Source organism: Apodemus sylvaticus, chromosome 1, assembly GCF_947179515.1.
Source record: "Apodemus sylvaticus chromosome 1, mApoSyl1.1, whole genome shotgun sequence".
In the NCBI taxonomy this organism is placed as follows: Eukaryota; Metazoa; Chordata; class Mammalia; order Rodentia; family Muridae; genus Apodemus; species Apodemus sylvaticus.
The window spans coordinates 56,045,405-56,069,010 of NC_067472.1; the positions used below are offsets into that span (position 1 = coordinate 56,045,405).

The 23,606-nt window shown below is 47.2% G+C and overlaps 2 protein-coding genes, 1 long non-coding RNA gene and 1 other non-coding gene across 4 annotated transcripts in view; 3 read left to right on the forward strand and 1 right to left on the reverse strand.

The window, feature by feature from the left end:
- Nucleotides 1-17,276, forward strand: Stip1 (stress induced phosphoprotein 1). Its single transcript, XM_052190888.1, has 14 exons — nucleotides 1-118; nucleotides 4,329-4,538; nucleotides 5,334-5,475; nucleotides 5,628-5,769; nucleotides 6,962-7,130; nucleotides 9,571-9,697; nucleotides 9,792-9,894; nucleotides 10,045-10,165; nucleotides 12,145-12,241; nucleotides 12,948-13,072; nucleotides 15,626-15,662; nucleotides 15,800-15,903; nucleotides 16,109-16,281; nucleotides 16,810-17,276. The coding sequence occupies exons 1-14, from the start codon at nucleotides 110-112 to the stop codon at nucleotides 16,880-16,882; spliced, it is 1,632 nt and encodes a 543-aa protein (XP_052046848.1). The 5' UTR covers nucleotides 1-109; the 3' UTR covers nucleotides 16,883-17,276.
- Nucleotides 2,558-2,685, forward strand: LOC127676534 (small Cajal body-specific RNA 4). The gene has a single exon (XR_007976007.1). It is a non-coding gene; the product is annotated as a small Cajal body-specific RNA 4 (non-coding RNA).
- Nucleotides 8,415-19,287, reverse strand: LOC127691343 (uncharacterized). The gene is made up of 2 exons (XR_007979240.1): nucleotides 19,216-19,287; nucleotides 8,415-15,585 (listed from the first exon to the last, which is right to left on the reverse strand). It is a non-coding gene; the product is annotated as an uncharacterized LOC127691343 (long non-coding RNA).
- Fermt3 (FERM domain containing kindlin 3) overlaps nucleotides 19,243-23,606 on the forward strand; it is a 17,017-nt gene continuing 12,653 nt past the window's right edge. Inside the window, exons 1-5 of the mRNA XM_052190876.1 lie at nucleotides 19,243-19,402; nucleotides 22,539-22,772; nucleotides 22,936-23,055; nucleotides 23,155-23,323; nucleotides 23,433-23,535. Of these exons, the coding sequence (XP_052046836.1) occupies nucleotides 19,243-19,402; nucleotides 22,539-22,772; nucleotides 22,936-23,055; nucleotides 23,155-23,323; nucleotides 23,433-23,535 (786 nt within the window). The remainder of the gene's footprint in view (nucleotides 19,403-22,538; nucleotides 22,773-22,935; nucleotides 23,056-23,154; nucleotides 23,324-23,432; nucleotides 23,536-23,606) is intronic.

Below are 23,606 nucleotides of genomic sequence, written 5' to 3' on the forward strand. Positions count from 1 at the left end.
GGCGGTAACCTGGGGGTCCCGGCAGCTTCTAGTAGGTTCCAGAAGGCGGCGCGTGCGGTTGGGAACGCGGAGCGGACGAATTCGATTCAACGGGGTTCCGGGCCAGGCTATGGAGCAGGTGAAGGGGGAGGGGCGGCCGGGGCTCCAGGGCAGCGCAGGCCTGTTGGCGGGGAGAAGCGAGTGGTCGGGGGCCCGGCCGCGCGGCCGGGGCGCGGGCGTGAGGGTCGTGGTCGGGTGTGTGTGGGGAGAATGGCGAGCACCCGTCGCCCCCGCGACCCGCCGTGTGGAGCGGGAACACAGGCCTGGCCGCGGCCGGGCCCCGAGGCTTCTGGGTGCCGGGCCGCCTCAGCGCGGAGAGGCCCCTGTCGGCCGCTGCGAACTTGGAGGGATCCGGTGACCGATCACCCCGGCAGCCTTCGGGGTACACGGCTTCTGTGTGCGCCCGGGAAAAGGGCCCGCGCGACTGTGCAGAGAAGGCGAGCGCGGACAGTGTCACCAGGTCTCCCTGAGGCTCCAGATACATATGCCGCCCCTCCCCCTCTTTCTCGTGGTGACTGTAGGGTGACTGAGGATCTGACCCTTGGAAATTCTGTTCACGATTACACGGGATTTAGTGGGTTTTGCTAGTTGTGAGCCGATAGTGAGGAGCTAAAAGTCCCTGCCTCTACCGCTCAGCATCTGGGGCACAGAGGCAAACCTGCTGTCCTTACCTTGGTGACTTAGCTCAGGCCACAGTGGCCTGCATCTGTGAGGCCTGGAGAGGTTTTGTTACCTTGGAAGCTGTCATTGGACCGTTGTGATTCATCCAAACACACACAAAAAAGCACAGTTTATTTCTTTTGCTGTGATGTATAAAGTGAAACCTTTTGTTCTGGAATAGCCACTGTGAGGGACCATGGGGCCTCTCTGCTTGTTAGTAAGACTAAATGGAGAGGTTAGTCAACTTTTTGTACCCTTGGAGTAATTACGTTGTGACTGGGATAGATAGGCTGCAGTACAGACAAGAAAAACGCCTTTTGAAATGAGCAGCACCTTGCTCTGTTACAATAAAAAGAGGTTGTTTTCCATTATCATTCATTCAGTCAGTGTGTGGTGCTAGGGATCAAACCCACGGCCTGGAGAATTCAGAGCTATAGTCTACCACAGCCATCCTCCCCACCTTCCTGGGGGGGGGGGGATCCCGTCCCCCATTATACAACTGTGCAAGTGTTCAGGTGTTCATGTGGACGGTAAGGGAATGGCTGAGCCCAGGACTGCAAACTTACAGTAAGATTGGGCAGATTTGAGTGGGCTTAGAGATGACTCAGTTGGTAAGGAGTTTGATGTGTAAAAATGAAGACCTGGCCCGGAAGTGGTGGCCTTTAATCCCAAGCACTTGGGAGGCAGAGGCAGGCGTAGTTCTGAGTTCGAGGCCAGCCTGGTCTACAGAGTGAGTTCTGGGACAGCCAGGGCTACACAGAGAAACCCTGTCTCGAAAAACCAAACAGAAAAAAGAAGAAAGATGAAGACCTGAGTTCATACTGTTGATAACCATTAAAACGTGGTGGGGGTGGGGAGACTGGAGGATCGCAGGCCAGGCTGTGAGCTCCAGGTTCATTGAGAGATCCGTCTTAAAGTAAGGTGGAGAGCATTAGAGGAAGAGGCCCTGACTTCCAACTTCTGCCCTGTGCATTATTAGCTTGTACACAGATAAGTTTGAATACTCAAAATTGTACATTTGAAGAATAGAACCCCAGGTAACTTATTTTAAGATTTACTTTTGCTAGGCATAATGGTGCACTCATGAGACAGAGGCAGGCTGATCTCGGAGTAAGTAATTGGACAGCCAGAGTTGTGTAGTGAGACCCTGTCTCAAAAAAACCCAGAACATTCTTAATGCCCATTGTGGTGGCACAGGTCTTCAATCCCAACACTTGGGAGGCAGACGGATTTACAGCTTTGTCTACATAGTGGAGTTACAGGTCAGTTATAGTTACATAGACCCTGACTGCAAACAGAGATGAGGTTTATTTGTGTACTGTGCACCTTTCTCCCTTGGCCTTATTGTAAAGGAATAGCATTTTGGCAGTTTCGTGTCTTACCTCTGCTTGCCTGTCATCCTCCTTCCCTGAGAACAGGGCCCCCTGCCTATGATATTACAGGGCAAACCCAGTTTCCATGAGCATTGAGACCTCTATTCTGTGGAAGTTTCTGATTGGTGTGCCTTGGGATTCTAAAAGCATTTGAAAGAAATAAGTTCTGTGTCAGTCTTCTGAATCATGAGTAAATGACAGTTTCATAGCAGGTGCTATAATAATTTCAGTACAGCCTAACTCAGTGGTTTGCTCTTACTAGCTAGAGTTAGGGTCTCTTGTGTATCTCAGGCTGGCCTCACACTGTATATAACCAAGAGATGGCCACACCTCATAAGTCCTGAAATAATAGGTATATGTCACTGTGCTTGGTGCCGGGATCCAGCTCCGTGTTTCAGCTATCAAGTGAGCTACGTGCCAGTTCCAGTGACATAAGTCCTGCTCCACTCATGCTCGCTCTATGCTTGGCTTTAAAAGGGAGCTGTGCTGGAGGATCAAGAAGGCTGAGTCTGATGAAGCAAGACTTTGCTGATACACTCCTCCTAGATAAAGGGGTGGAGAGAGCAGCCCTTACTGGAGAAAACCACAGGGCTCACTGTACCACCCAACATTTTAAATAAATAGATAAATAAATAAATAAATAAATAAATAAATAAATAAATAAATAAATAAATGGAGCTGTGAGCCTGTGGTAGTTTTAATCTGAGGCAGAAGTAGGCCAAACTGAGTTTGAGGACAGCCAGGGCTACACAGAAACCCTGTCTTGGGAAATCTGTGGTGGTGGTAGTGTGCTCTGAAGCTGTATTTTTTCCCATAAGTACCTTATATCCAGTTTTTTGTTTTTTGTTTTCCTGAGATTTGAGTTTCCATGTAGCCCTAGGTATCCTGGAACTCAGTTTGGAATGCAACTCAAGAAGAGATTGTGTGCCTCTGCCTCCCAAGGCGTGTGCTACCAGTGTGAAGTTTTTGACCTTCTGTAGGTCAACACAGCTAAGAAAAACCCTTTACACACACACACACAGATAACCAAAAGAAAAGCCTTTAGACCTCTAATCTCAGCTAGTGGGAGTCCAGAACAGGAAGATCTCATCTCACGTTCAAGGCTAGCCTTCGAAATTAAACTGAGACCCTGTCACAAAGTGTTAAAAAGAGGAGGGGGAAAACACCGGAGGTGTGGTTTGTGGTGACTGTGGGAAAGGAAAGTCAGCACTCTGCTTATTCCTTCGCTTTATGAAGCTCCTTGGAAATGGAGATTTGGAGAAATGGGGATTCCTTGGAATGGGATTAGATGATGTCTTCATCCTCTTACCCTGAGTAATAGTAAAACATTGGTGGGGGCTAGCTCTATCCTTGAGGGTCAGCACAGTAAGTCCTTTTGGCTCTTGCTGATGATGGGAAATGGCAGTAGAGCCATAATGAGCATGGAGGAACAGCATCCTCCTACTCTGAAGCTTTAGAGAGCATAAGAGCGCGTGCGTGGGTGGCCATTGGGGGTAGTTTGGTGGGCTTGGTTCTTTTTCATGCTTTACCGTCCAGTATCCAACTTAAATTGTCAGGCCTGAGGGATTTTTTTTTTTTTTAACATATCCTTTATTTCATTGGGGCCCCATCTTGAGTTTATTGAGACAGTGGTTTCTATATAACCTAGAACTCAGATTCCATCAGCCTGAACTTTCTGAGTACTGGGAGTGTAGGTGTGTGCCACCGTGCTCAGTCATGTATCTGAGAGTGCTCAGCTCCTCTTACACTCACTTTATTTACCATTTAGATTTTGTTTTTAGTTTTATGTTTATTGGTGTTTTGCCTGTATGTATATATATATCTGTGTGAGGCTGTCAGAAGCCCTGAAATTGGAGTTACAGATATGTGGGAGCAGCTGTGTGGTTGCTGGGAATTGAACCCAGGTCTCCTGGAAGAACAGCCAATGCTCCTAACAAGTGAGCCATCTCCAGTTACTACAATTCAGGTCTTTGGAAAGCTTTGACAAGTGAATTTGCTTTTCAGAGACAGACAGTTTGCACTGGAGGAGCTGAGTTTTCTGCAGTGGTAGACAGAGAAGTCTTCATGCCTCTGCTTTGTTTTCCCTGCTAGTTTCCAGAAGTGTGGAGAACATGGATGGATTCACATTTTTCTCTTATTGATCAGTAGTGGCCAACTAGTCGATACTTTGGAAGAATAAGTAAAATCTAACACCCCAGGGGAGAGAATTTAGTTCTATGGAGTGAAGCTGTATTGATGCCTGCCTTTCTTCCTCAGGTGAACGAGCTAAAGGAGAAGGGCAATAAGGCCCTGAGTGCTGGGAACATTGATGATGCCTTACAGTGCTACTCTGAGGCTATTAAACTAGATCCTCAGAACCATGTGCTCTATAGCAATCGCTCTGCAGCCTATGCCAAGAAAGGAGACTACCAGAAGGCCTACGAGGACGGCTGCAAGACTGTTGACCTGAAGCCTGACTGGGGCAAGGTAAGCTGAAGAGTTGCACTCTGTACAGTTTTCCTAAGGACTTTGGGTCTTGTCTGTAATTCCTAATTAGCAGGCCCTCCTGACCTATCCAGCTGAATATAGTTGCTCCTTATGACCTGTCTGCCTACCCTGTCTGAAGGCACTCACTCCTTGAAGGGAACACTTATTTCTCCAAGTTTGTTACTATCAATTGTAAAACAGGTTTTATTAGTTGTATAGATAAGAAATGAAGCATTACTAAATGATAGCTTGTGGCCATGGGTTGCATGGAGATTTATGCACCTTTGTCAGGATTCTTTTAGTATCAGCGTTGGTGTTGTATACTTTCCCTATTTGCTGGTTGGCCTTCATGTGAGTATCATTTGGGTCTAAAAAGTACATGACCGGAGGGCCAACCAGAGTAGCATATGCCTTTAATCCCAACTCTTGGGAAGTAGAGACAGGTGGAATTTGAAGCCACCCCAGCTACATGAGACCCTGTCTTAGGAAAAAAAGGGAGGGCTGGTGAGGTAGCTCCTTTGTTAACAGCACTGGTAGCCTCTTCCAGAGGACCTGGGCATACTTTTCATCATCCACATGGTGGATGAGAAATGTCTTTTAACTCCAGTATCAGGGAACCATTGCCGTCCTCTGGCCTTTGTAGACTCCAGGCATACATGTGATGCACAGGTATACATGCAGGGAGAACACCCTGATGCATTAAATGAATAGAAACAAAACCCTAATAGGCTCTTTGAGTTGATCTGAATTTACTTCTGCATGACCTCTATTTACTATAATTTGGGGCCTGTTCAGGGTTATTCAAGAAAAGCAGCAGCCCTTGAGTTCCTAAACCGGTTTGAAGAAGCCAAACGAACCTATGAAGAAGGTTTAAAACATGAAGCCAATAATCTCCAGCTTAAGGAGGGCTTGCAGAACATGGAGGCCAGGTTGGCAGGTGGGTACTCAGCATTCTCTTTTATGTAATGGGATTAATTTTTAAAACAGTACCATCCCCAAAGTGAAGGAAGGTGGTAGGTGGCGTATGTTTGATGTCATAGAGACTCAAGTTAACATTTCATACTAGTGTACTGTCTTTCATTTGGACAGAGAGGAAATTCATGAATCCATTCAACCTGCCTAATCTGTACCAGAAGTTGGAGAATGATCCCAGGACAAGGACACTGCTCAGTGACCCCACCTACAGGGAACTTATAGAGCAGCTACAGAACAAGCCTTCAGACCTGGGCACGTAAGTTGAGGCAACAGGCAACCTAGGACAGGTTTTATAATTTGCATTTATTAATAAAAAGGTCAGGCAGCTTATAATAGCAAAACACTCAGAGTGTTACTTCTAATCCTGTCTCTCCTAGAATTCTAGCTTTGCTTATTTTTGTAATGCTAAGGATCAAATCCTGGCCCTTGCCATCCTAGGCAAATGCTGTCTCTGAGCTTGTACTCATATTAGTAGGCAAGGATTATCCAGGTATAGGGCTCTGTTTACCCAGGTAAAGAACCAGCCTTGGTAGTACACATCTCTAATTCCAGCACGTAGATTATTTTCTTGCTTTTGATGTTCTTGTTATATTTTTTTAGAGCATTACCCTGGCTGTTCTTGAATTCACTATTTGCATCAGACCAGCCTCAAACTCGAGAGCCCCACCAACCTCTTAAGTGCCTCTTAAGTGTGGGAATAAAGGGATGCACAATCGAAGCTGACTTGGTTGGCTTGTTTTGTTTTGTTTTTCAAGACAGTTTCTCTGTGTAGCCCTGACTGTCCTGGAACTCTGCTCTGTAGACCAGGCTGGCCTTGAACTCAGAAATCCGCCTGCCTCTCCCTCCCAATTGTTGGGATTAAAGGATTAAAGGCATGCACTGCCACTTCCCCGATTGGTTGGCTTTTTTAAAGTTTTTGTTTGTTTTTGGTTTCTCCTATCCTACAGCTGGAGTAGAGTGTTTGTGAGCCACCTGATATGGGTACTGGGATCTGAACTCTGGCCCTTATGCTAGAACCACAGTCAGTCATTCTTAATTTTTTTGAGGCATCTCTTCAAGCCTTCATTTCTCTTTGAAAATACTTATTTATTTGTTTATGTACTTACTTACTTATTTTAACTTTGATTCTGTGTTGTCCTTGGACTCCCTCTGTAGACCAGGCTGACCTTGAATTTAAGAGATCTACCTGCCTCTGAAGTGCTGGAATTAAAGGTGTATGCTACTACACCTGGCTTGAAATTTTAGTTTTTATTATATGTGGGAATGTACTCGTGAGTTCTGGTGCCTGAGGAGACTTAGAGGTCTTAAATCTTCTTGAGCTCGAGTTTCAGGAGGTTGGGAGTTGCCAAGCCTGAGTCCTGGAACACACTTGAGTCTCTGCAAGAATAGTATGCCTGCTTAACTGTAGAGCCATTTCTCCACCCCATTCTTTGTTTTGATCAATCTAGGAAACTACAAGATCCCAGGGTCATGACGACTCTCAGTGTCCTCCTGGGGGTTGATCTGGGCAGCATGGATGAAGAGGAAGAGGCAGCAACACCCCCGCCCCCACCTCCTCCCAAAAAGGAGGCCAAGCCAGAACCAATGGAAGAAGATCTTCCAGAGAATAAGAAGCAGGTCTTGGTTTTTCTCCTCTAAACTATCACAATTTACATACTGCCAAACCAATTAGAAATAAGAGTGTCAAATGGCTTTATCTACAGACTGTAGCTGAGAAATGGTTTGGAGCTAGGGGTATACCTCAGTTTGTAGAATGCCTGCCTAGAAATGCCTGGAGACACTTGAAGGAACAGTTTTATTCAACATCTTAGACTGGACTTAAACTTAGGATAAGTCTCCTCAACTGCTCGAATTAGTAAGTTTTTTGTGTTTTATGTGGTTGGTTGTTAGTGTTGAGATAGGGTATTACTATACAACAGGCTGGTCTTAGACTCCGAGATCTGTCTGCCTTTGCCTCCCAGACACTGGGGTAACAGGTGCAGCTTTATTTTTACTCGATATGTATGAGTGTTTTGCCCTGTGTCTGTGCACCACACTTGTACTTAGTCTGTGTTTTGAGACCCACCTGGGCAATAGTGAAATTATGCCTGAAAACAAAATAGTTAAAATACATCAGAGGATCAGTGAAATGACTTAGTAGGGAAAGGTATTTGCTGCCAAGCATAACCTGATTTCTGCCTACATGGTACTAGGACAGAAATGAATATTTTGCAACTGTTAGGTAGAGATTAGAAGTTCTTCCAGAGGATCCAGTTTTGATTCCCAGCACCCACTTGGTGATATACAACCATTGGTAACTCCAGATATAGAATGAGATACCTTCTGTCCTCTATGGGCATCGGATATGCATGCAGTAGTATGTAAACATGTGCATGTAAAACACATGATAAAAAATTTTAATGCCTGCATTGGTGTTTTGCCTGCATGTATGTTTTGAGTAATGGTGTCAGATCTTGGAGTATAGACAGTTATGAACTGCCATGTAAAAATTTTAAAAGGAAAAATTTTAAAAGTAAGTTTGTTTATATTTTGATAAGTTTCTATAGTATAGTGTAGTATAGGATAGGCCTATGTGTCCTAGAACTTGCCAGGTTATGCTGGCCTCAGACTCAGAGACCTACCTGCCTTTGTCTCCATAGCTGGGCAGTGGTGGTGCACACCTTTAATCCCAGCACTTGGGAGGCAGAGGCAGGCAGATCTCTGAATTCAAGGCCATTCTGTTCTACAGAGTGAGTTCCAGGACAGCCAGGACTACACAGAGAAACTGTCTCCTAGAACCAAAATGAACAGCAACAAAGAAAAAAAATGTGTAGTAACAACTTTTTCTCCTTTTTCTCTTCTTTTCTTTCTTTCTTTCTTTCTTTCTTTCTTTCTTTCTTTCTTTCTTTCTTTCTTTCTTTCTTTCTTTTTTTTTTTTTTTTTTGCCAGATAATGGTAGTGCATGCCTTTGGTAGGCAGAGACAGGTAGCTCTCTTGAGGTTGAGGACAGCCTGGACAACACAGAGAAACCCTGTCTTGAATACCACCCCTATACCCCCCAAAAAGTTTTATGCGTATGAGTGTTTGTTTTCCCTGCATGTGTGTATCTGCACCACATGAATGCAGTGCCCATGGAGGTTACAGGAAGGGGACTGTAACAATGAATAGTTGTGAAGCACTATGTAGGAGCTGAGAACTGAACTTGGGACCTCTGCTGGAGCAACAAGTGTTCTTAATTGCTGCTCAGTTTTCAAGCCCCCGGAAACATTTTTATAATAGATATATAAGATACATCAGAAAGAATTCTTGTGGCTACAGGAGGATTGTGAGGTAGAAGCAGTATGTGTTGCACAGGGAAAACCTGTTTTTTGTAATTGTGAGGGGTAGTAGGCCCTGCTGTCATCCTGCATGGTGTCTACATCAGTCCTGAGGCTTTGGCCTCCTGATTGGATGTGGTTTCAGGTGGGTGTCCACTTGGCAGCTCTCTTCCAGAGCAAGAGACATGTGCCTAAAGAATTGTTTCCCCTCTCATAGTCAGGAACAGCAGATTGTTGCCAAATTTAGTATTCTTAAATGGGTGAGTGTTGGTTGCTCAGGGTGTCTCAGCTGGAAAAAGGCCCTCTGTGTGGGTGGAGAGAGCGGTTCAGAAAACTCCTGTTCTTTTGGCCCTTTCTGATCCTTGTACTGTGCCTGCTGTTCCCTAACAGCTAAGATCTCAAGATAGCCACAACAGGCAGCTTGTGACTACTTCTCATTAAAAACCTGCCATCAAATTATATCATCTTCTTTAGTTGCTTTGAGTTGAGAGGATTTCCTCTCCCTCAGAAGCCCTCTGCTGCCTGGTAAAGATCCAAGAGAGTAGATGGGAAAAAAGGAGTCAGGGTCTGGAAATGAAGGTAAAGTACACTTGAGCCCTGGCTCACTTGACTCTGGCTAGTGTAGAAGGGGCCTTTTGAGGGAGGACTGACTTCCTGGTATTGTTGGTGGCACATTGATACCTGTACCAGAGCATGCACTGTGCTGCTCTTGCTGCCATGTGGTAGTGATGTTAAGCGCTCACCTTTTCAACCCCATTTAGGCACTGAAAGAAAAGGAGTTGGGAAATGATGCCTACAAGAAGAAAGATTTCGACAAGGCCCTGAAGCATTATGACAGGGCCAAGGAACTGGATCCTACCAATATGACTTACATAACTAATCAAGCAGGTGAGGTGTAGAAACAGGGGCAAGAGAGCTGTTCGGCACTCTTGAGGGAAAAAGCAAGAACTGTCTGACTGTTTCTCACCCTTCTGCATGGCAGCTGTGCACTTTGAGAAGGGCGATTATAACAAATGCCGGGAGCTCTGTGAGAAGGCCATTGAAGTGGGCAGAGAGAACCGAGAGGACTACCGGCAGATCGCCAAGTATGCCACTGAACCCACCATGCCAGGGCCTGAAACCCTTGTTGAGAGCTGGGTTTCCAGGCTGCTGAGCCAGCTTTGTGTAGAGTCAGTTTGTATTTTCTTTGAGGATTGACCTGTTTCTGACTCTACCTTTTCCCTTGTCTTCATCAGAGCTTATGCCCGAATTGGCAATTCCTATTTCAAAGAAGAAAGGTACAAGGATGCTATCCATTTCTACAACAAGTCTCTGGCAGAGCACCGTACTCCAGATGTGCTCAAGAAGTGCCAGCAGGTAGGTCTGTAAAGAACAGGGCTGTCAGGTGCCTTTTTCTTATTTTAGTTTTGTATGTGTTGGGGTGTTTTTTAAATGATTCTAGCCCTATTGCTTGGTATCTGTCTGAATGCTGGAATTATAGACTTGCACCACGATGCCCAGTCTCATTATTTTGGTAGCCAGAGTGGTATGATACCATGTGTAATAAATAATGTAGTGGAGTGTCTTGCACTCACTCCTGTTGCTATGAAGAGACAGCATGACCAAGGCAACTTTTTCTTTTTCTTTCTTGTTTGCTGACCAAGGTAGATCTTTTCTTACAAGAAAATTTTTTTTGTTTTTTGTTGTTGTTGTTGTTTTTTTTTTTTGGTTTGGTTTTGTTTTTGAAACAGGGTTTGTCTGTATAACCACCTTGGCTGACCTGGAACTATTTATAGGCCAGGCTGGTCTTGAACTTGCAGAGATCCGCCTGTCTCTCCCAAGCACTGGAATTAAAGGCATGTGCTGTGTGCTGCATGCCTAGCAAGAGAAAACATTTCACTGACGGACTTGCTAATGGTTTCAGAGGTTTGGTTCCTTATCATGGGGAACATGGTGGCAGGCACATGGGCGCTGGAGTAATAGCAAACTGATCCTGGCATGGGCATTTGAAACCTCCCAAAGTCCACACACAGTTACACACTTCCTTTAACAATTCCATAGCCCATTCCCCACCCCTACACTACTCATTCAAATACCTGAGACTTACTCAAACCACCACCACAGGGAGTAATTTCACAAAAGGATTTGTCAGGCTCAGCATTGTAGCACATGACTGTACCTGAGCTTCTCTGGAGTAAAGAACTCTGGAGTATAGTTCAGAACTAGCCTGGGTACCATAGTGAAGGACTCCAACCAGTCCCTCACGGACTCTCCAGAAATATCCTGCTACAGACGGTTGCTTGTTTCTCTTGGTTGTTTGGTTATTTGTTTTCATATCCTGTTATAGATGGTTGTGAGCCACCATGTGGTTGCCGAGAATTGAACTCACGACCTCTGGAAGAGCAGTTAGTGCTCTTAACAGCAGAGCCACCTCTCCAGCCCCCTTCTCTTGTTAGTTTTTACACTTTATACATGTATTTGTTTGGGATTGTACATGCCACAGTGTAGGTGTAGAGGGCAAGACAAAGCTACAAAGCCTCCTAGGGCCTTAAACTCCTTATCCCTCTGCCCACATCCTGAGATCACAGGAATAGGCTGCCACAACAGTTAGTACTGTGATTGCATGTAAGTCGTCATGTATGTTAAACAGCCATGTCTACCACCTAAACTATAGCTCCAACCTAAGGGCATGGTTTTGAATCAAACATATGCAAGTCATATTCTGCTTTAACAGTGTGCTTTCCTAAGTTTTTTTTTTTTTTTTTAAGATTTATTAGCTGGGCAGTGGTGGCGCATGCCTTTAATCCCAGCACTTGGGAGGCAGAGGCAGGAGGATTTCTGAGTTCCAGGACAGCCGGGGCTACACAGAGAAACCCTGTCTCCAAAAAAAAAAGATTTATTTATTTGAGTACGCTGTAGCTATCTTCAGACACAAAAAGAGTGTCAGATCTCATGGATGGTTATGAACCACCATGTGGTTGCTGGGAGTTGAACTCAGGAACTCTGGAAGAGTAGTCAGTGCTCTTAATCTCTGAGCTATCTCTCCAGCCCAAGAATGAGATGAAAATCTTGCCCTAGAACTCTGAAACTCAAAATCCTAATTAGGGGTCACCTAAAGGGCAGAGCAGGTTAGTGTCCTTGCCACTAAGCATGACAACCTGAGTTCAATCTAGAGAACTTGTTATCTAGGGAACTTAAAGAGAACCACCTCAAGTTGTCTCTGATCTCTACACACACACACAAATAAGTATAAAAATGTTTTGGTTTTAATTCTAATTTAGCCTTCCAGTATAGTCAGTATTTAGATGTTTAGATTACTATGCTAATAATTTTTGTTACTGTTTTTGTTTGTTTAGGCAGAGAAAATTCTGAAGGAACAAGAGAGACTGGCTTATATCAACCCTGACTTGGCTTTGGAGGAGAAAAACAAGGGCAATGAATGCTTCCAGAAAGGTACCGCACTGTCGAGAAAGCCTCAGCTCTGATGTGTGGCTTCCTGTGCCTGCTTGCAAGGCATACTTTGCAGGAGAGAGAAAGGTGGTTTTTGGTTATCATAAAAGTTTTTTTTTTTTTTTTTGCTGAATGTTGTGGCTTGTAGGAAGGGTGTTGGTTTTTCAAGACAGGGTTTCTCTGTGTATCCTTGACTGTTCTGGAACTCAGATCTATCTGCCTCTGCCTGATTGTTAGGATTAAAGACAGGTACTACTACCACCCTGCCAATTTTGGGAGGGAAGTGCTTGCATTTTTAATCCCAGTTAGCACTCTTAGCTGAGGCAGGAACTCTAGAGGAAGAGTTTTCCAGGTTTGTCTACAAAAAAGAATTCAGGCCAGTTGATGGTATTTAGTGAGACCCTGTCTCAAAAACAACAACAATAAAAAATCCTCTTTGTGTGGTTGTGGGTGTGGTAATTGGGGTTGAATCTAATATATATATATACTGAGACAGGAAGGTCATTAGAGGTTCCAGAACCCCTTAAGTTTGAGGCTAGCCTGATCTACACAGAGAAACCCTGTCACAAAAGCCAAAATAGCAGAAGCAAATCATTCGTAGCTGGCTAGACAAGGTGGTGCACATGGCAGTCCTAATACTCGAGATTGAGATAGGGCTGCAGTTCAGGCCAGCTGAGCTAATAGAAGTCATTCTTATGTAACTGTCTAGGGGACTACCCTCAGGCCATGAAGCACTATACAGAAGCCATTAAAAGGAACCCAAGAGATGCCAAACTGTACAGCAACCGTGCTGCCTGCTACACCAAGCTCCTGGAGTTTCAACTGGCACTCAAGGTGAGGCCTGGGAATTGTGCTGGGGTTACTTGAGGTGAAACCTAGAGTTACTGTAAGCCTTTGCAGAGAGCCAGGCCTCTTTTTCTTGTCCTGCCTTCAGCAAGTTAATGTTTGTATTAAGATTCTAAGTTGACAGTAGTAGTGTGTGTAAGAAATTTGAGGCCTGTGTCTGCCTGACCCCTGAGCCCTTAAGAGTTGAGCTTATGTAAGCCATGTGGTTCCTGTGCCCTCCCTACATCTCCTGGGGCTTTTTTCTCTACATTCTTAGTGTTCTTCTCTTTTCGTTCTGTATTGTTTTTCTAATGTGTATGAGTATTTAGCCTGCATTATACATGTGTGTGCCGGGTATGAAACCTCATGTTCTCAGGTCAGAAGAGGGCATTGGCTCCCCTAGAATAAGTTATGGATGGCTTCTAGCTAGCAAGTGGTTGCCAGAAAGTGAACTCGGGTCCTTGCCACAGCAATAAGTATTCTTCTTTTTTTTTTTTTTTTTTTTTTTTTGGTTTTTTTGAGACAGGGTTTCTCTGTGTAGCCCTGGCTGTCCTGGAACTCACTCTGTAGACCAGGCTGGCCTTGAACTTAGAAAACCACCTGCCTCTGCCTCCCAGAGTGCTGGGATTACAGGCGTGCGCCACCACTGCTCGGCCTAGCAATAAGTATTCTTAACTGCCAAGCCATTTTCTATTTTCATAATATTTTATGACGTATCAAACTCACAATTTTTGTCTCTCAGCCTCTTGTATGACAAGTTTCTAGCCAGCAGCTACAACACCTGATTCTGTATCTAAGTACATGTTTTCAGCAACCTGGTGACTGTCCCACAGCTGCTGTAGGCAGGGCTTCTGAGATTTCACTTGCTGCTGTAAGCCCCAGCCTTGAGATTAGAAGTGTGTCCTGCTGTGTCTGGCTTCTTAGATGGGCCTGGAGAGTGAATGCAGGTCTCATGCCTGCGCTTCCCTGACTCAGCCAGGTCTTCAGCTCCTGCTTTTGTTGTTCAGCAGGGTCTCACTAGTATAAGCCCAAGCTGGCTTCAAACGTGACCTCATGCCTTGCCTCTCTACTGAAATTAGAGATGTGTCACACTGCTTGGCTTCAAGTTTTATGTTTGGTGCCATCACCTTTGGGTGTAGCCAAAAGTAACATTGTGGCTGGTCTTTGCTACTTGGTTCTTTTTCCCACCCTTTATCATCATCATCATCCCCATCACTAGATAGGGTAGAAAGGATAGAGGGGAGAAGAGAGAGATCCCTGGACATGACTGCTAACAAATTGTATCCAACCACCGTGAACAACTACCAACCCCCACCTATTGGGGCCCTAGCATTTATATTACCTATACCTTCTAAAAGGTTCCCAGAATTCTAAACATCACACAATTGCAGAAACCTATCTGCAGCTGACAAAACCACGCCTTTGTTAGAACATGAGGCAAATCATAGCTACCTCAGACAGTCCAAAGTAGCCCCACATCCTATACCTGGGATTAAAATGAAAGCACATTCTTACAATATATCTGTGGTTTTTAAAAAACCAAAATTTCGGGGGCTGGAGAGATGGCTCAGCGGTTAAGAGCACTGACTGCTCTTCTGAAGTTCCTGAGTTCAAATCCCAGCAACCACATGGTGGCTCACAACCTTCTGTAATGAGATCAGACTCCCTCTTCTGGAGTGTCTGAAGTCAGCTACATTGTACTTACATATAATAAATAAATAAATCTTTAAAAAAAAAAAAACAACAACAAAAAACAAAAACCAAAATTTCAGAATTGTCACTACATGACATCACTGTAGTTAGGGCTGCAAGACTGACATCAAAACCTGATTAGCTTATAAGGCAATAGCAGCCCTGGTTGGTAAGGATTGGCTCTGGTACCAGCAAACTTTCCTTTCTTTTCTTTTTTTTTTTTTTTGGATTTGGATTTTCTCGAGATAGGGTTTTTCTGTGTAGCCCTGGCTGTCCTGGAACTCAACTCTGTAGATCAGGCTTGCCCTCGAACTCAGAAATCCACCTGCCTCTGCCTCCCAGAGTGCTGGGATTGCAGGCATGCGCCACCACCGCCCAGCTTTTTCTTTTTTAAGATGGCTTCTGTGTAGTCCTGGCTGTCCTGGAACTCACTCTGTACACCAGGCTGGCCTTGAACTCAGAAATCCGCCTGTCTCTGCCTCCCAAGTGCTTGCATTAAAGGGGTGCACCACCACCGCCAGGCTAGTAGTCCTCTTTTTTGAGTTAAGAGTCTCATATAGTCCTGGCTGGTCTGGAACCTGGAGATGATTTGTTTCAATTTTTCTGCTTGTCCAAAGTGTGTAAGGCTTTTGAACACAAGTTTTAAGGCACAGTATGCTTGCTCTCTGGGAGAAGTATCCCACCTATTCATGTTGACCAGCTTTGAGGGGTTGGTTATCTGGAGCTGTCCTTTCTGGTACTCTTTGTCCTTTTAAGTTGCTCTCCAGTAGCCCAGGAGCCTGGATGTGACGGGAACAGTGGAGTCAGCATAGTAGCTGGCTGCTGTGCACCTTGGAGGAAAAGAACCTAATTACTTTTCTTCCTTCCTAGGACTGTGAAGAGTGCATCCAGCTAGAGCCAACCTTCAGTAAGTGCTTTTCATTTTTCTCCTGTGCCTTGATGTTGCCCCCAGAGATGATTAAGGTTAAAAGTTTTGAAGCATGTAGAAAGAAGGGGAGGGTCTCAGAGTGACTGAGTTGGTGCCTTACCTATCCTGTTTGGTAGTTAAGGGTTATACACGGAAAGCAGCTGCTCTGGAAGCCATGAAGGACTATACAAAAGCCATGGATGTGTACCAGAAGGCGTTAGACCTGGACTCCAGCTGTAAGGTGGGCTGCTTTTGGCCTGTAAGAGTCACCCCCATTGGTTTCTCCTTTGAGTGTTTTCTGTGATCCTTTGTGTCCTTCCCAAATGCTTCAGTTTCTTTTGTCTCTTTTTTTCCCCCTTTGTCAATGATCTGTTGTCTTGGACCTGCTAAAGCAGTGAGCCAAACAGTGTTGACTCCTGCCTCCCTTGGTCTTTTCTGGAATGCAGGAAGCTGCAGATGGTTACCAACGCTGTATGATGGCACAGTACAACAGACATGATAGTCCTGAGGATGTGAAGCGGCGGGCCATGGCTGACCCTGAGGTGCAGCAGATAATGAGTGACCCAGCCATGAGGCTCATCCTGGAGCAGATGCAAAAGGACCCCCAGGCTTTGAGCGAGTAAGTTTGGTGGGGATGCTGGGGAACGGGAGGGCGGGGAGGGAGTTCTATCTAAAGAATTTTCAATGTATGATTTAGGTTATGTGCATGAGCATTTTGCCTACATGTATGTATGTGTACCTGGTGCTTGAATAGGACAGACGAGGGTGTCAGACCCCCTAGAACTGGATATACAGAGGGTTGAGAGCTACTGTGGGTGCAGTAAGTGCTCTGAGTTCTCTCTCCATCAGTAACCACTGGACCATCTCTAGAATTCTTAACAGAAAACATTGGTGCTACAGAGAGCCTTTGGGCTTTCTTTTCCTGTTACTCTGAAGGCCTAAGCTTCTCTTGGGAAGGCCATTTATGCTAGGCTTTCATCCGCGCAGACTCCTGTTAGGATAGGAAGATTCTCCATGGCCTGCCTGGTAAAAGGACTTTGGCCTGCACGGGGTTTTTGAGAATGCTCTGCAAGCCAAGGAATTTGGTGTGGAGGGGGATAGCAACTCTCTAAGAACACGTTTCAGTTAACTGTATCTTTTCTCCTAGACACTTAAAGAATCCTGTAATAGCACAGAAGATCCAGAAGCTGATGGATGTGGGTCTGATCGCAATTCGGTGATAACTTGCTTTTCCCCTCTTCCCTTCGCCGATGAGGAAAGGCGAGCTGGGACGGTGGCGAGCAGCACTGGGCAGAGGGGGAGAAGAAAGGCTTATCTTTATATTTATACATGCCTACAAGGAAGACAGGCTCATCCAGCGCCACCTCGGGCCCTCCCAGCACACGCATGGTCTCTTCACTGCTGCCCTCAGTTCCGAGTCCTTCCTGCCCACTCCCAGCCTCCCCGTCACTGTCTCGGCTGCTCCCCTATAGTTGGTTATTTTTTATTTGGGGCAGTGGGTGCATACGGGGAGGGGAGGGTATTCTTCCCAACCTAGGGTCCCAGCTGTCTTTACTTGTTCTTACCCATGTCCCTCCTCAATAAAACAAGCCAGTCAGGCGTGGTTATACGTTTCTATGGTCTCTGGTGACTTTCTTCTCCTAAGACATACAAAAGTGCTGAATTGGAAGCCAACACTCTTAAGAGCATGGCCTGCCTTTTAAGATGACACTCTTAAGATGATGGTCTTGAAAGAAAGGTGGCTGAAGAGTGAGCTGTTTGCTTTATCATGGTGGCCACTAGGTGGAAGTGTCGCTCAACAACTTATTACCTACTACTTTGGGTTGAAGTTCTTGCCATTCTGTACAGTACAGTCAGTGTAAACCTGCTAGATGCAGAGAACACTAACCTAACCTAGACCCAATGTGGATCAGAAAGTAGACCTGAGAGTTACCCCGACAACAGCTCCTGCTGTTCTAATCCTGAGCTCCACACCATTATCTTCCTCCCGCACTGTGACCAGTACTGAACTTCCTCATTTGCTCCCAAAAGACTGCTTTCTGGGCTAGCAAGATGCTGAGTCCAGCAGTAGGGTGCACTATGTCCTGCGTTTGCCAAAACTGGCTTCCTGTGTTCCACCCCCACCCTCCAGGACTCCTCAGAGCAGCCTCTCCTATTCACACTTAAGAAAGCTTTACCTTAGCCGGGCGCTGGTGGCACATGCCTGTAATCCCAGCACTCTGGGAGGCAGAGGCAGGCGGATTTCTGAGGTCAGCCTGATCTACAGAGTGAGTTCCAGGACAGCCAGGGCTATATAGAGAAACCCTGTCTCAAAAACCCAAAAAAAAAAAAAAAAAAAAAAAAAGCCTTACCTTGGGGGTGGAGGATTACACACCCATTAATCCCAGCACTTGGGACAGAGCAGGCAGATCTTTGAGTTTAAGGCTAGCCTGATCTATATAATGAGTTCTGGGATTGCCAAGGCTACATAGAAACCCTGTCTGAAAAAAAGAAAGCCTTACCTCCATTAAGGGTACCAAGTTCATTAACCCTGAAAATGCTGTTTTCCTGCTCAGCTAGCACTGAGCCTTGCACTTAGAGCAGTTTGCATCCTAGTGCCTGGCATGGACATGAGGCTGTTGGGCCACTAGAACCCACAGGATAAGGGATCGTGGAGGAAATCACATTGAGGTCTCATAAGAGACAGAATGACTCTGGCTGGTAAATAGAGGCTCTGACATGTCACTTCTTGGGCAAATTTAAGGCTGGTAAGTTTGGAAACAAGTCCTGTTTGAGGGCAGGAAAGATTGGAAAGGCTTCACTGCTGCCTGTAGGCAGTCTCACTAAGAGCAGGCTGCAGTAGAGGCCTGGGGGTGGGGTAGAGAGCTTTGTGGTGTTACCCAGCTCTGTTCCCTCATTTCCTGTGGTGACAAAAGCAAGGGCCCTGTGGAGCCCTCTGCATGCTGGCAATGTGCTTCCTGTCCCCAACAGCCCGCCCTGGGGAGGGACTAGCACAACTTTTCACGATAAGGCCACAGGCTGACCTCTGAAGGAAGCAACAGCAAGACAAGGCCAGCCCAGGCCAGGGTAACAGGTGTTCCACTGCCACCTGCAGCTGCAGTCCTTTGCAGGCTAGGTAAGTGAAAGACCCCGGAGGACTCACTTGTCCCCTGCCCAGCCATTCCATGCACAGCAGCCACACTTGCCACCAACCCAGAGGCTTTTGTGGGTTAGAGTACTGGCTGTGAGCTGTGGGCCAGGACTTGTTTTCTGGGATAGGTGGGCTTGCCGGAGCTGATGAGTGGAGAGTTGACCTGTTCTGATATCTTAGCAGGGGACTCTACAGTGAGTATTGGGCCTTGGTGTTTCCACCTGTGAAACTGGAATTGATGGGACAATGTGGGCTCTAAGGAACTATCTCTTCAGCCTAACTTAGGGTAGTTAAGAGGGTTTTACATTGACTGGATCACAGTAGCTCTCTGTACCAATGCCCCCAAAGCCTATCCACCTACCCAGGGTACCATAGGGCTCCTGCTTATTTGTAGGCAGCCCACCAAGTCCCACTGTCTCTCACCTTGTCTCAGCAGAAACAGCGGCAGCCATGGCGGGCATGAAGACAGCCTCCGGGGACTATATTGACTCTTCCTGGGAGCTGAGGGTGTTTGTGGGCGAGGAGGACCCTGAAGCCCAGTCTGTCACGCTCCGAGTCACGGGGGAGTCGCACATTGGTGGGGTGCTTCTGAAAATCGTGGAGGAGATCAGTGAGTCCCCGGGACCCTATATATCCTCTTGGCTGACGGGCAGTCATGAGAGCTCTCCCTGTCTCTTCTGGGCCATTCTCGCTTCCACTCATCAGAACCTTGTCACAGTGACTCGGCAACAGCCTAACTGTTTGGTTCCAGAGAAGATATTTCTTCAACTTCCCCTGTCCATACTTCCTCCAGCTCCTTCTGGTCCTGTCTAGTCTCGGAGACAGACAACACGGTCCTCTGTTCATCTGCCTGTGCTCAGGCCTAGTATGTTCCTGAGGTCTGAGGGATGGCAGGAGGTTCCCAGGGACCTGGTGCCTACTCTCCTAAATGTCCTCCCCAGCAAACCACTTGGCAGGCTGCTGACAGGGGGTGAGAGGCCCTGCCCCCACAGGAAGTTACGGCAGAGTAGGCTGGGGTGATATCAGTCACCCAGAAGGCCCCATGGGGCTTCTCATCAACCTTACCAGCAGAGAATGAGAGCTATCACTTCCTGGGAGGGTGGCAGGAAAGCCCCGATAGCCAGAGCCGGAAGGCATCCCACCATGAGCTCCCGATAGCCAGAGACAGAAGGCATCTCACTGTGAGCTCGGGTCCTAGGCCTCTGGAATTGGGACAACGATAGGAGGCAGGTTTTCTAGACCCATCCAACCCTTTATGTGGATGCAGTCCAAGACAGGGGACCAGAGTGGGCAGGACAAGCCCCAAAGCAGCCAAATAACAGGGCTGAGGCGGAGAAGGGAACAGCCGGAAGCAGGGCCCAAAGAGCTGTGAAAGCAGAAGTGGGAACAGGGTTAGTCCCTCAGAAACTAGATGTCAGACGAAGCTGGGGACTTGACATGGGTCAGGACAGAGGGGCTGGAGATGTTAGGAGTCTATGGCAAGAGCCCCAAGAGGACCAAATACCCAGACAGCCAGATCTCACATGACTCTTCAGGCCAAATCACTTCAGTTCCAAGATCTCAGTTCCCTGAAATGGGGACTTATCCCCAGCCCTCCATGGCCAGGCAGTGGTGAGGCCAACCTTCCTCATGGTAGCTGCTGCTACGAAATGCTGAGAGCTTCCTGTGGGACTGGACAGTAGGCAGAACAGGAGATTTCCAGAGAGGCCTCTACAATAAGGAAGACCTAGCCTTGATGCCAAGGACTTGAGGAGGTTTTGGGTTAGGGCCTCTGGACAGTAAAGACACCTAATTTGTAACAAGATGGGAAGGCAGCCCTGGTGGTACCCTGACGGCCTGGGAGTGCTGAGGCTTTCTTGAGGAACTAGGTGCTTCCCCTGGAAACAAAGGGCGGGGCTATATGGGCAGACCTTTACAGGACCCTTTGTCTGAAGGGGAGGCAGTCTGTAGCCAGGGAGACCCAAGTAGAACATCCAGTCATCTGGGGGGAAGACGATGAGGACTCCAGAGGCCAAACAGGACAGAGAAAGGTGCATTTAGACGTGATGTTGACATTAACACAAGGTGTTACTAGAAGTAAGAAGCATGTGCTGGAGTCTCAAAGTTCCTGGTGGGGGACAATCTGGGGAGGAGGCTCCTCTGTCCAGCCAGGGTGGGCTTCAGCACAACGCTTGGAGGGTGGGGCTAGGTCTGCTGCCTTTAGTGTCCCAGCACTGGCAACAAGGCCAGGTGAACAGGAGTCTGGAATGAAGGAAGCAATGGATACGCCCCTTAGAGTGGAGAGGCCCTTGCTGTGCAGATCCTAGTAGAAGACAGAGTCTGAAGCCATAAAGCAGGAGACCCCAACCTCCAGAAGAGGGCATGGCTGAGATTCCAGACTAAATCCCTGGAAAAGAGAAAAGGGGCAGACAGGACAATCTCCTGAAGAGAACAAAGCCACAGTAAAGGCTGCTAGGCATGGAGACAGTCCCAACCCTAGTAAATGTTCAGCCTACATTGCAAAACCCTGCCTCAAGTTTAAAAAGTAAAAGCAAAAAAGCCAAGAGGAAGCGGGTATAGCAGTGCACACCTTTAATCCCAGCACTCAGGTGGCAGGTGGATCTCTGTGAGTTCCAGGCCAACCTGCTCTACAAAGGAAGTCCATGGCTATTTATAACACAGAGAGATTCTGTCTTGAGAAAACAAAAACCAAAAACTCAGTGAGAGGGCCAGAGAAAGGCCCTAGAAATGTAGCTGGTGGCAGGCTTGGCTAGCATACACAAGCCCTAGGTTTGACCCTCTGCACTGCATCAACCAGGCATACACCTGTAGCATTTGGGAGCTGGAGGAACACTAGATCAGGGTTGTCCTCAGCTACACAGCCATTTCAAAACACTGAAAACAGAACTAAACAAGAACCTAGAAGCCAAGAAATCGGGTCTCTGCAAATTCCAGGAGTCTGCCCAGAGTAACCTTTGCCCCATTTGTTTCTGTATTCACACGTCGTTGGGGGAGGATGAGACATCATCCTGTGTCATTCATTGTTATGATCCAAATTTCTGGCTAGATGACAAGTGACATTCACATTTCTAACTGAATGCTTCTCTTAAGTATCAAAATTACATAGCACTTTGCATGTAGCAGACATTGGTTAGCAGTCACGAGTCAGGGTGATTATTACAGCTTACAAACTAGAAAGCTGACGCTAGAAAGGTTAAGCACCTTGAGCCAAGTAGGAACTAATAGATATTGAAGGCCTGAAGACCTGCAGACATTGACATGGGGTGTAGGATTAACAGACCTTTAATCCCAGCACAAGAGAGGCAAGTGGATCTCTGTGAGTTTGAAGCCAGCCTGGTCTACAGGACAAGTTCCAGTACAGCTAGGACTACACAGAGAAACACTGCTCCCCCCCACAAAAAAAACCCCAAAAACAAAAATGAAAGAAAAAGAAAAAGAGACATATATAGAGAAAGGACATTGAACCAAGCAACCCTTAGGACACACAGGACTGTAAGGATGAACTAAGTAAGTATATGAGATGAGGTCATTGACTTGGGGTACCCACATTCTGGGATGGGGCGCTCCCCTGGGGAAGTGATGTAACAACTGAGCCCAGAAGGACTAGCAGGAGTCAGCTGGCACAGAGCTATCCCACCATCACTTTGGAGCCAACCCCACCTGGCCCGCCTGTGGCAGCAGTGCTGGGACAGAGCTAACACTCGGCAGGGCCTTTGAAGGCCAATGGGCACCCTGGGTCCTCACAGATCGCAAGCAGGACTGGTCTGACCATGCCATTTGGTGGGAGCAGAAGAGGCAGTGGCTGCTGCAGACACACTGGACTCTGGACAAGTATGGGATTCTGGCAGATGCCCGCCTCTTCTTTGGGCCACAGCACCGACCTGTCATCCTGCGACTGCCTAACAGACGTGTGCTGCGTCTCCGGGCCAGCTTCTCCAAGCCCCTGTTCCAGACTGTGGCTGCCATCTGCCGCCTCCTGAGTGAGTAGTTGGGGCCCCTTCCCTTCCCCAGGCCACATAACCTCCTTCTTGCTATAGCCTCTTCTCCAGTTTGCCGAAGGGCTGTGACCTCTCCCGGGTGTCTTATGTGGGAGGTAGGAAGGTAACGTAGCAGCCCCTTGGTGCTGAGCTCTTCTCCCTGCAGGTATCAGGCACCCGGAGGAGCTGTCTCTGCTGCGGGCTCCAGAAAAGAAGGACAAGAAGAAGAAAGAGAAGGAGCCTGAGGAGGAGGTACACGACCTGACAAAGGTTGTCTTAGCTGGTGGTGAGTGAGCACGGCTAGTCTGGGCTGGGGCCGGGGCAGAGTGCGGTGTGTGAGGTCGGGTCCACGGCCAGGCCTGACTGAATCCCACCTGCCCCGCAGGTGTAGCTCCCACCTTATTCCGAGGCATGCCAGCACACTTCTCGGACAGCGCCCAGACTGAGGCTTGTTACCACATGCTGAGCCGGCCACAGCCACCACCCGACCCTCTCCTGCTCCAGCGCCTGCCGAGGCCCAGCTCCCTGCCTGACAAGACCCAGCTCCACAGCAGGTGCATGGCCCACACCTAGGCCACCCTACCCAAGGCCTAGCTTGCCTATACCCTGCCTCCTGCTTCTAGGGCCTTCTCTGTATCCTGACTCTGCTTCTGCCATACCCAGGTGGCTGGATTCATCACGGTGCCTCATGCAGCAAGGTGTCAAGGCTGGGGACGTGCTTTGGCTGCGATTTAAGTACTACAGCTTTTTTGACCTGGATCCCAAGGTGAGTTGGGTTCTGGAACTAGAGGGTCTAGCTCTGGGAGGTTAGCTACTGAAGAGGTCAGCTTTTCTGAC

Bases quoted from the DNA above. Each gene is read 5' to 3' on its own strand.
- Stip1 (XM_052190888.1), top strand. The intron at 9,895-10,044 runs GTATGCCACTGA...TGTCTTCATCAG, and splicing joins GACTACCGGCAGATCGCCAA to AGCTTATGCCCGAATTGGCA. The intron at 16,282-16,809 runs GTAAGTTTGGTG...CTTTTCTCCTAG, and splicing joins GACCCCCAGGCTTTGAGCGA to ACACTTAAAGAATCCTGTAA.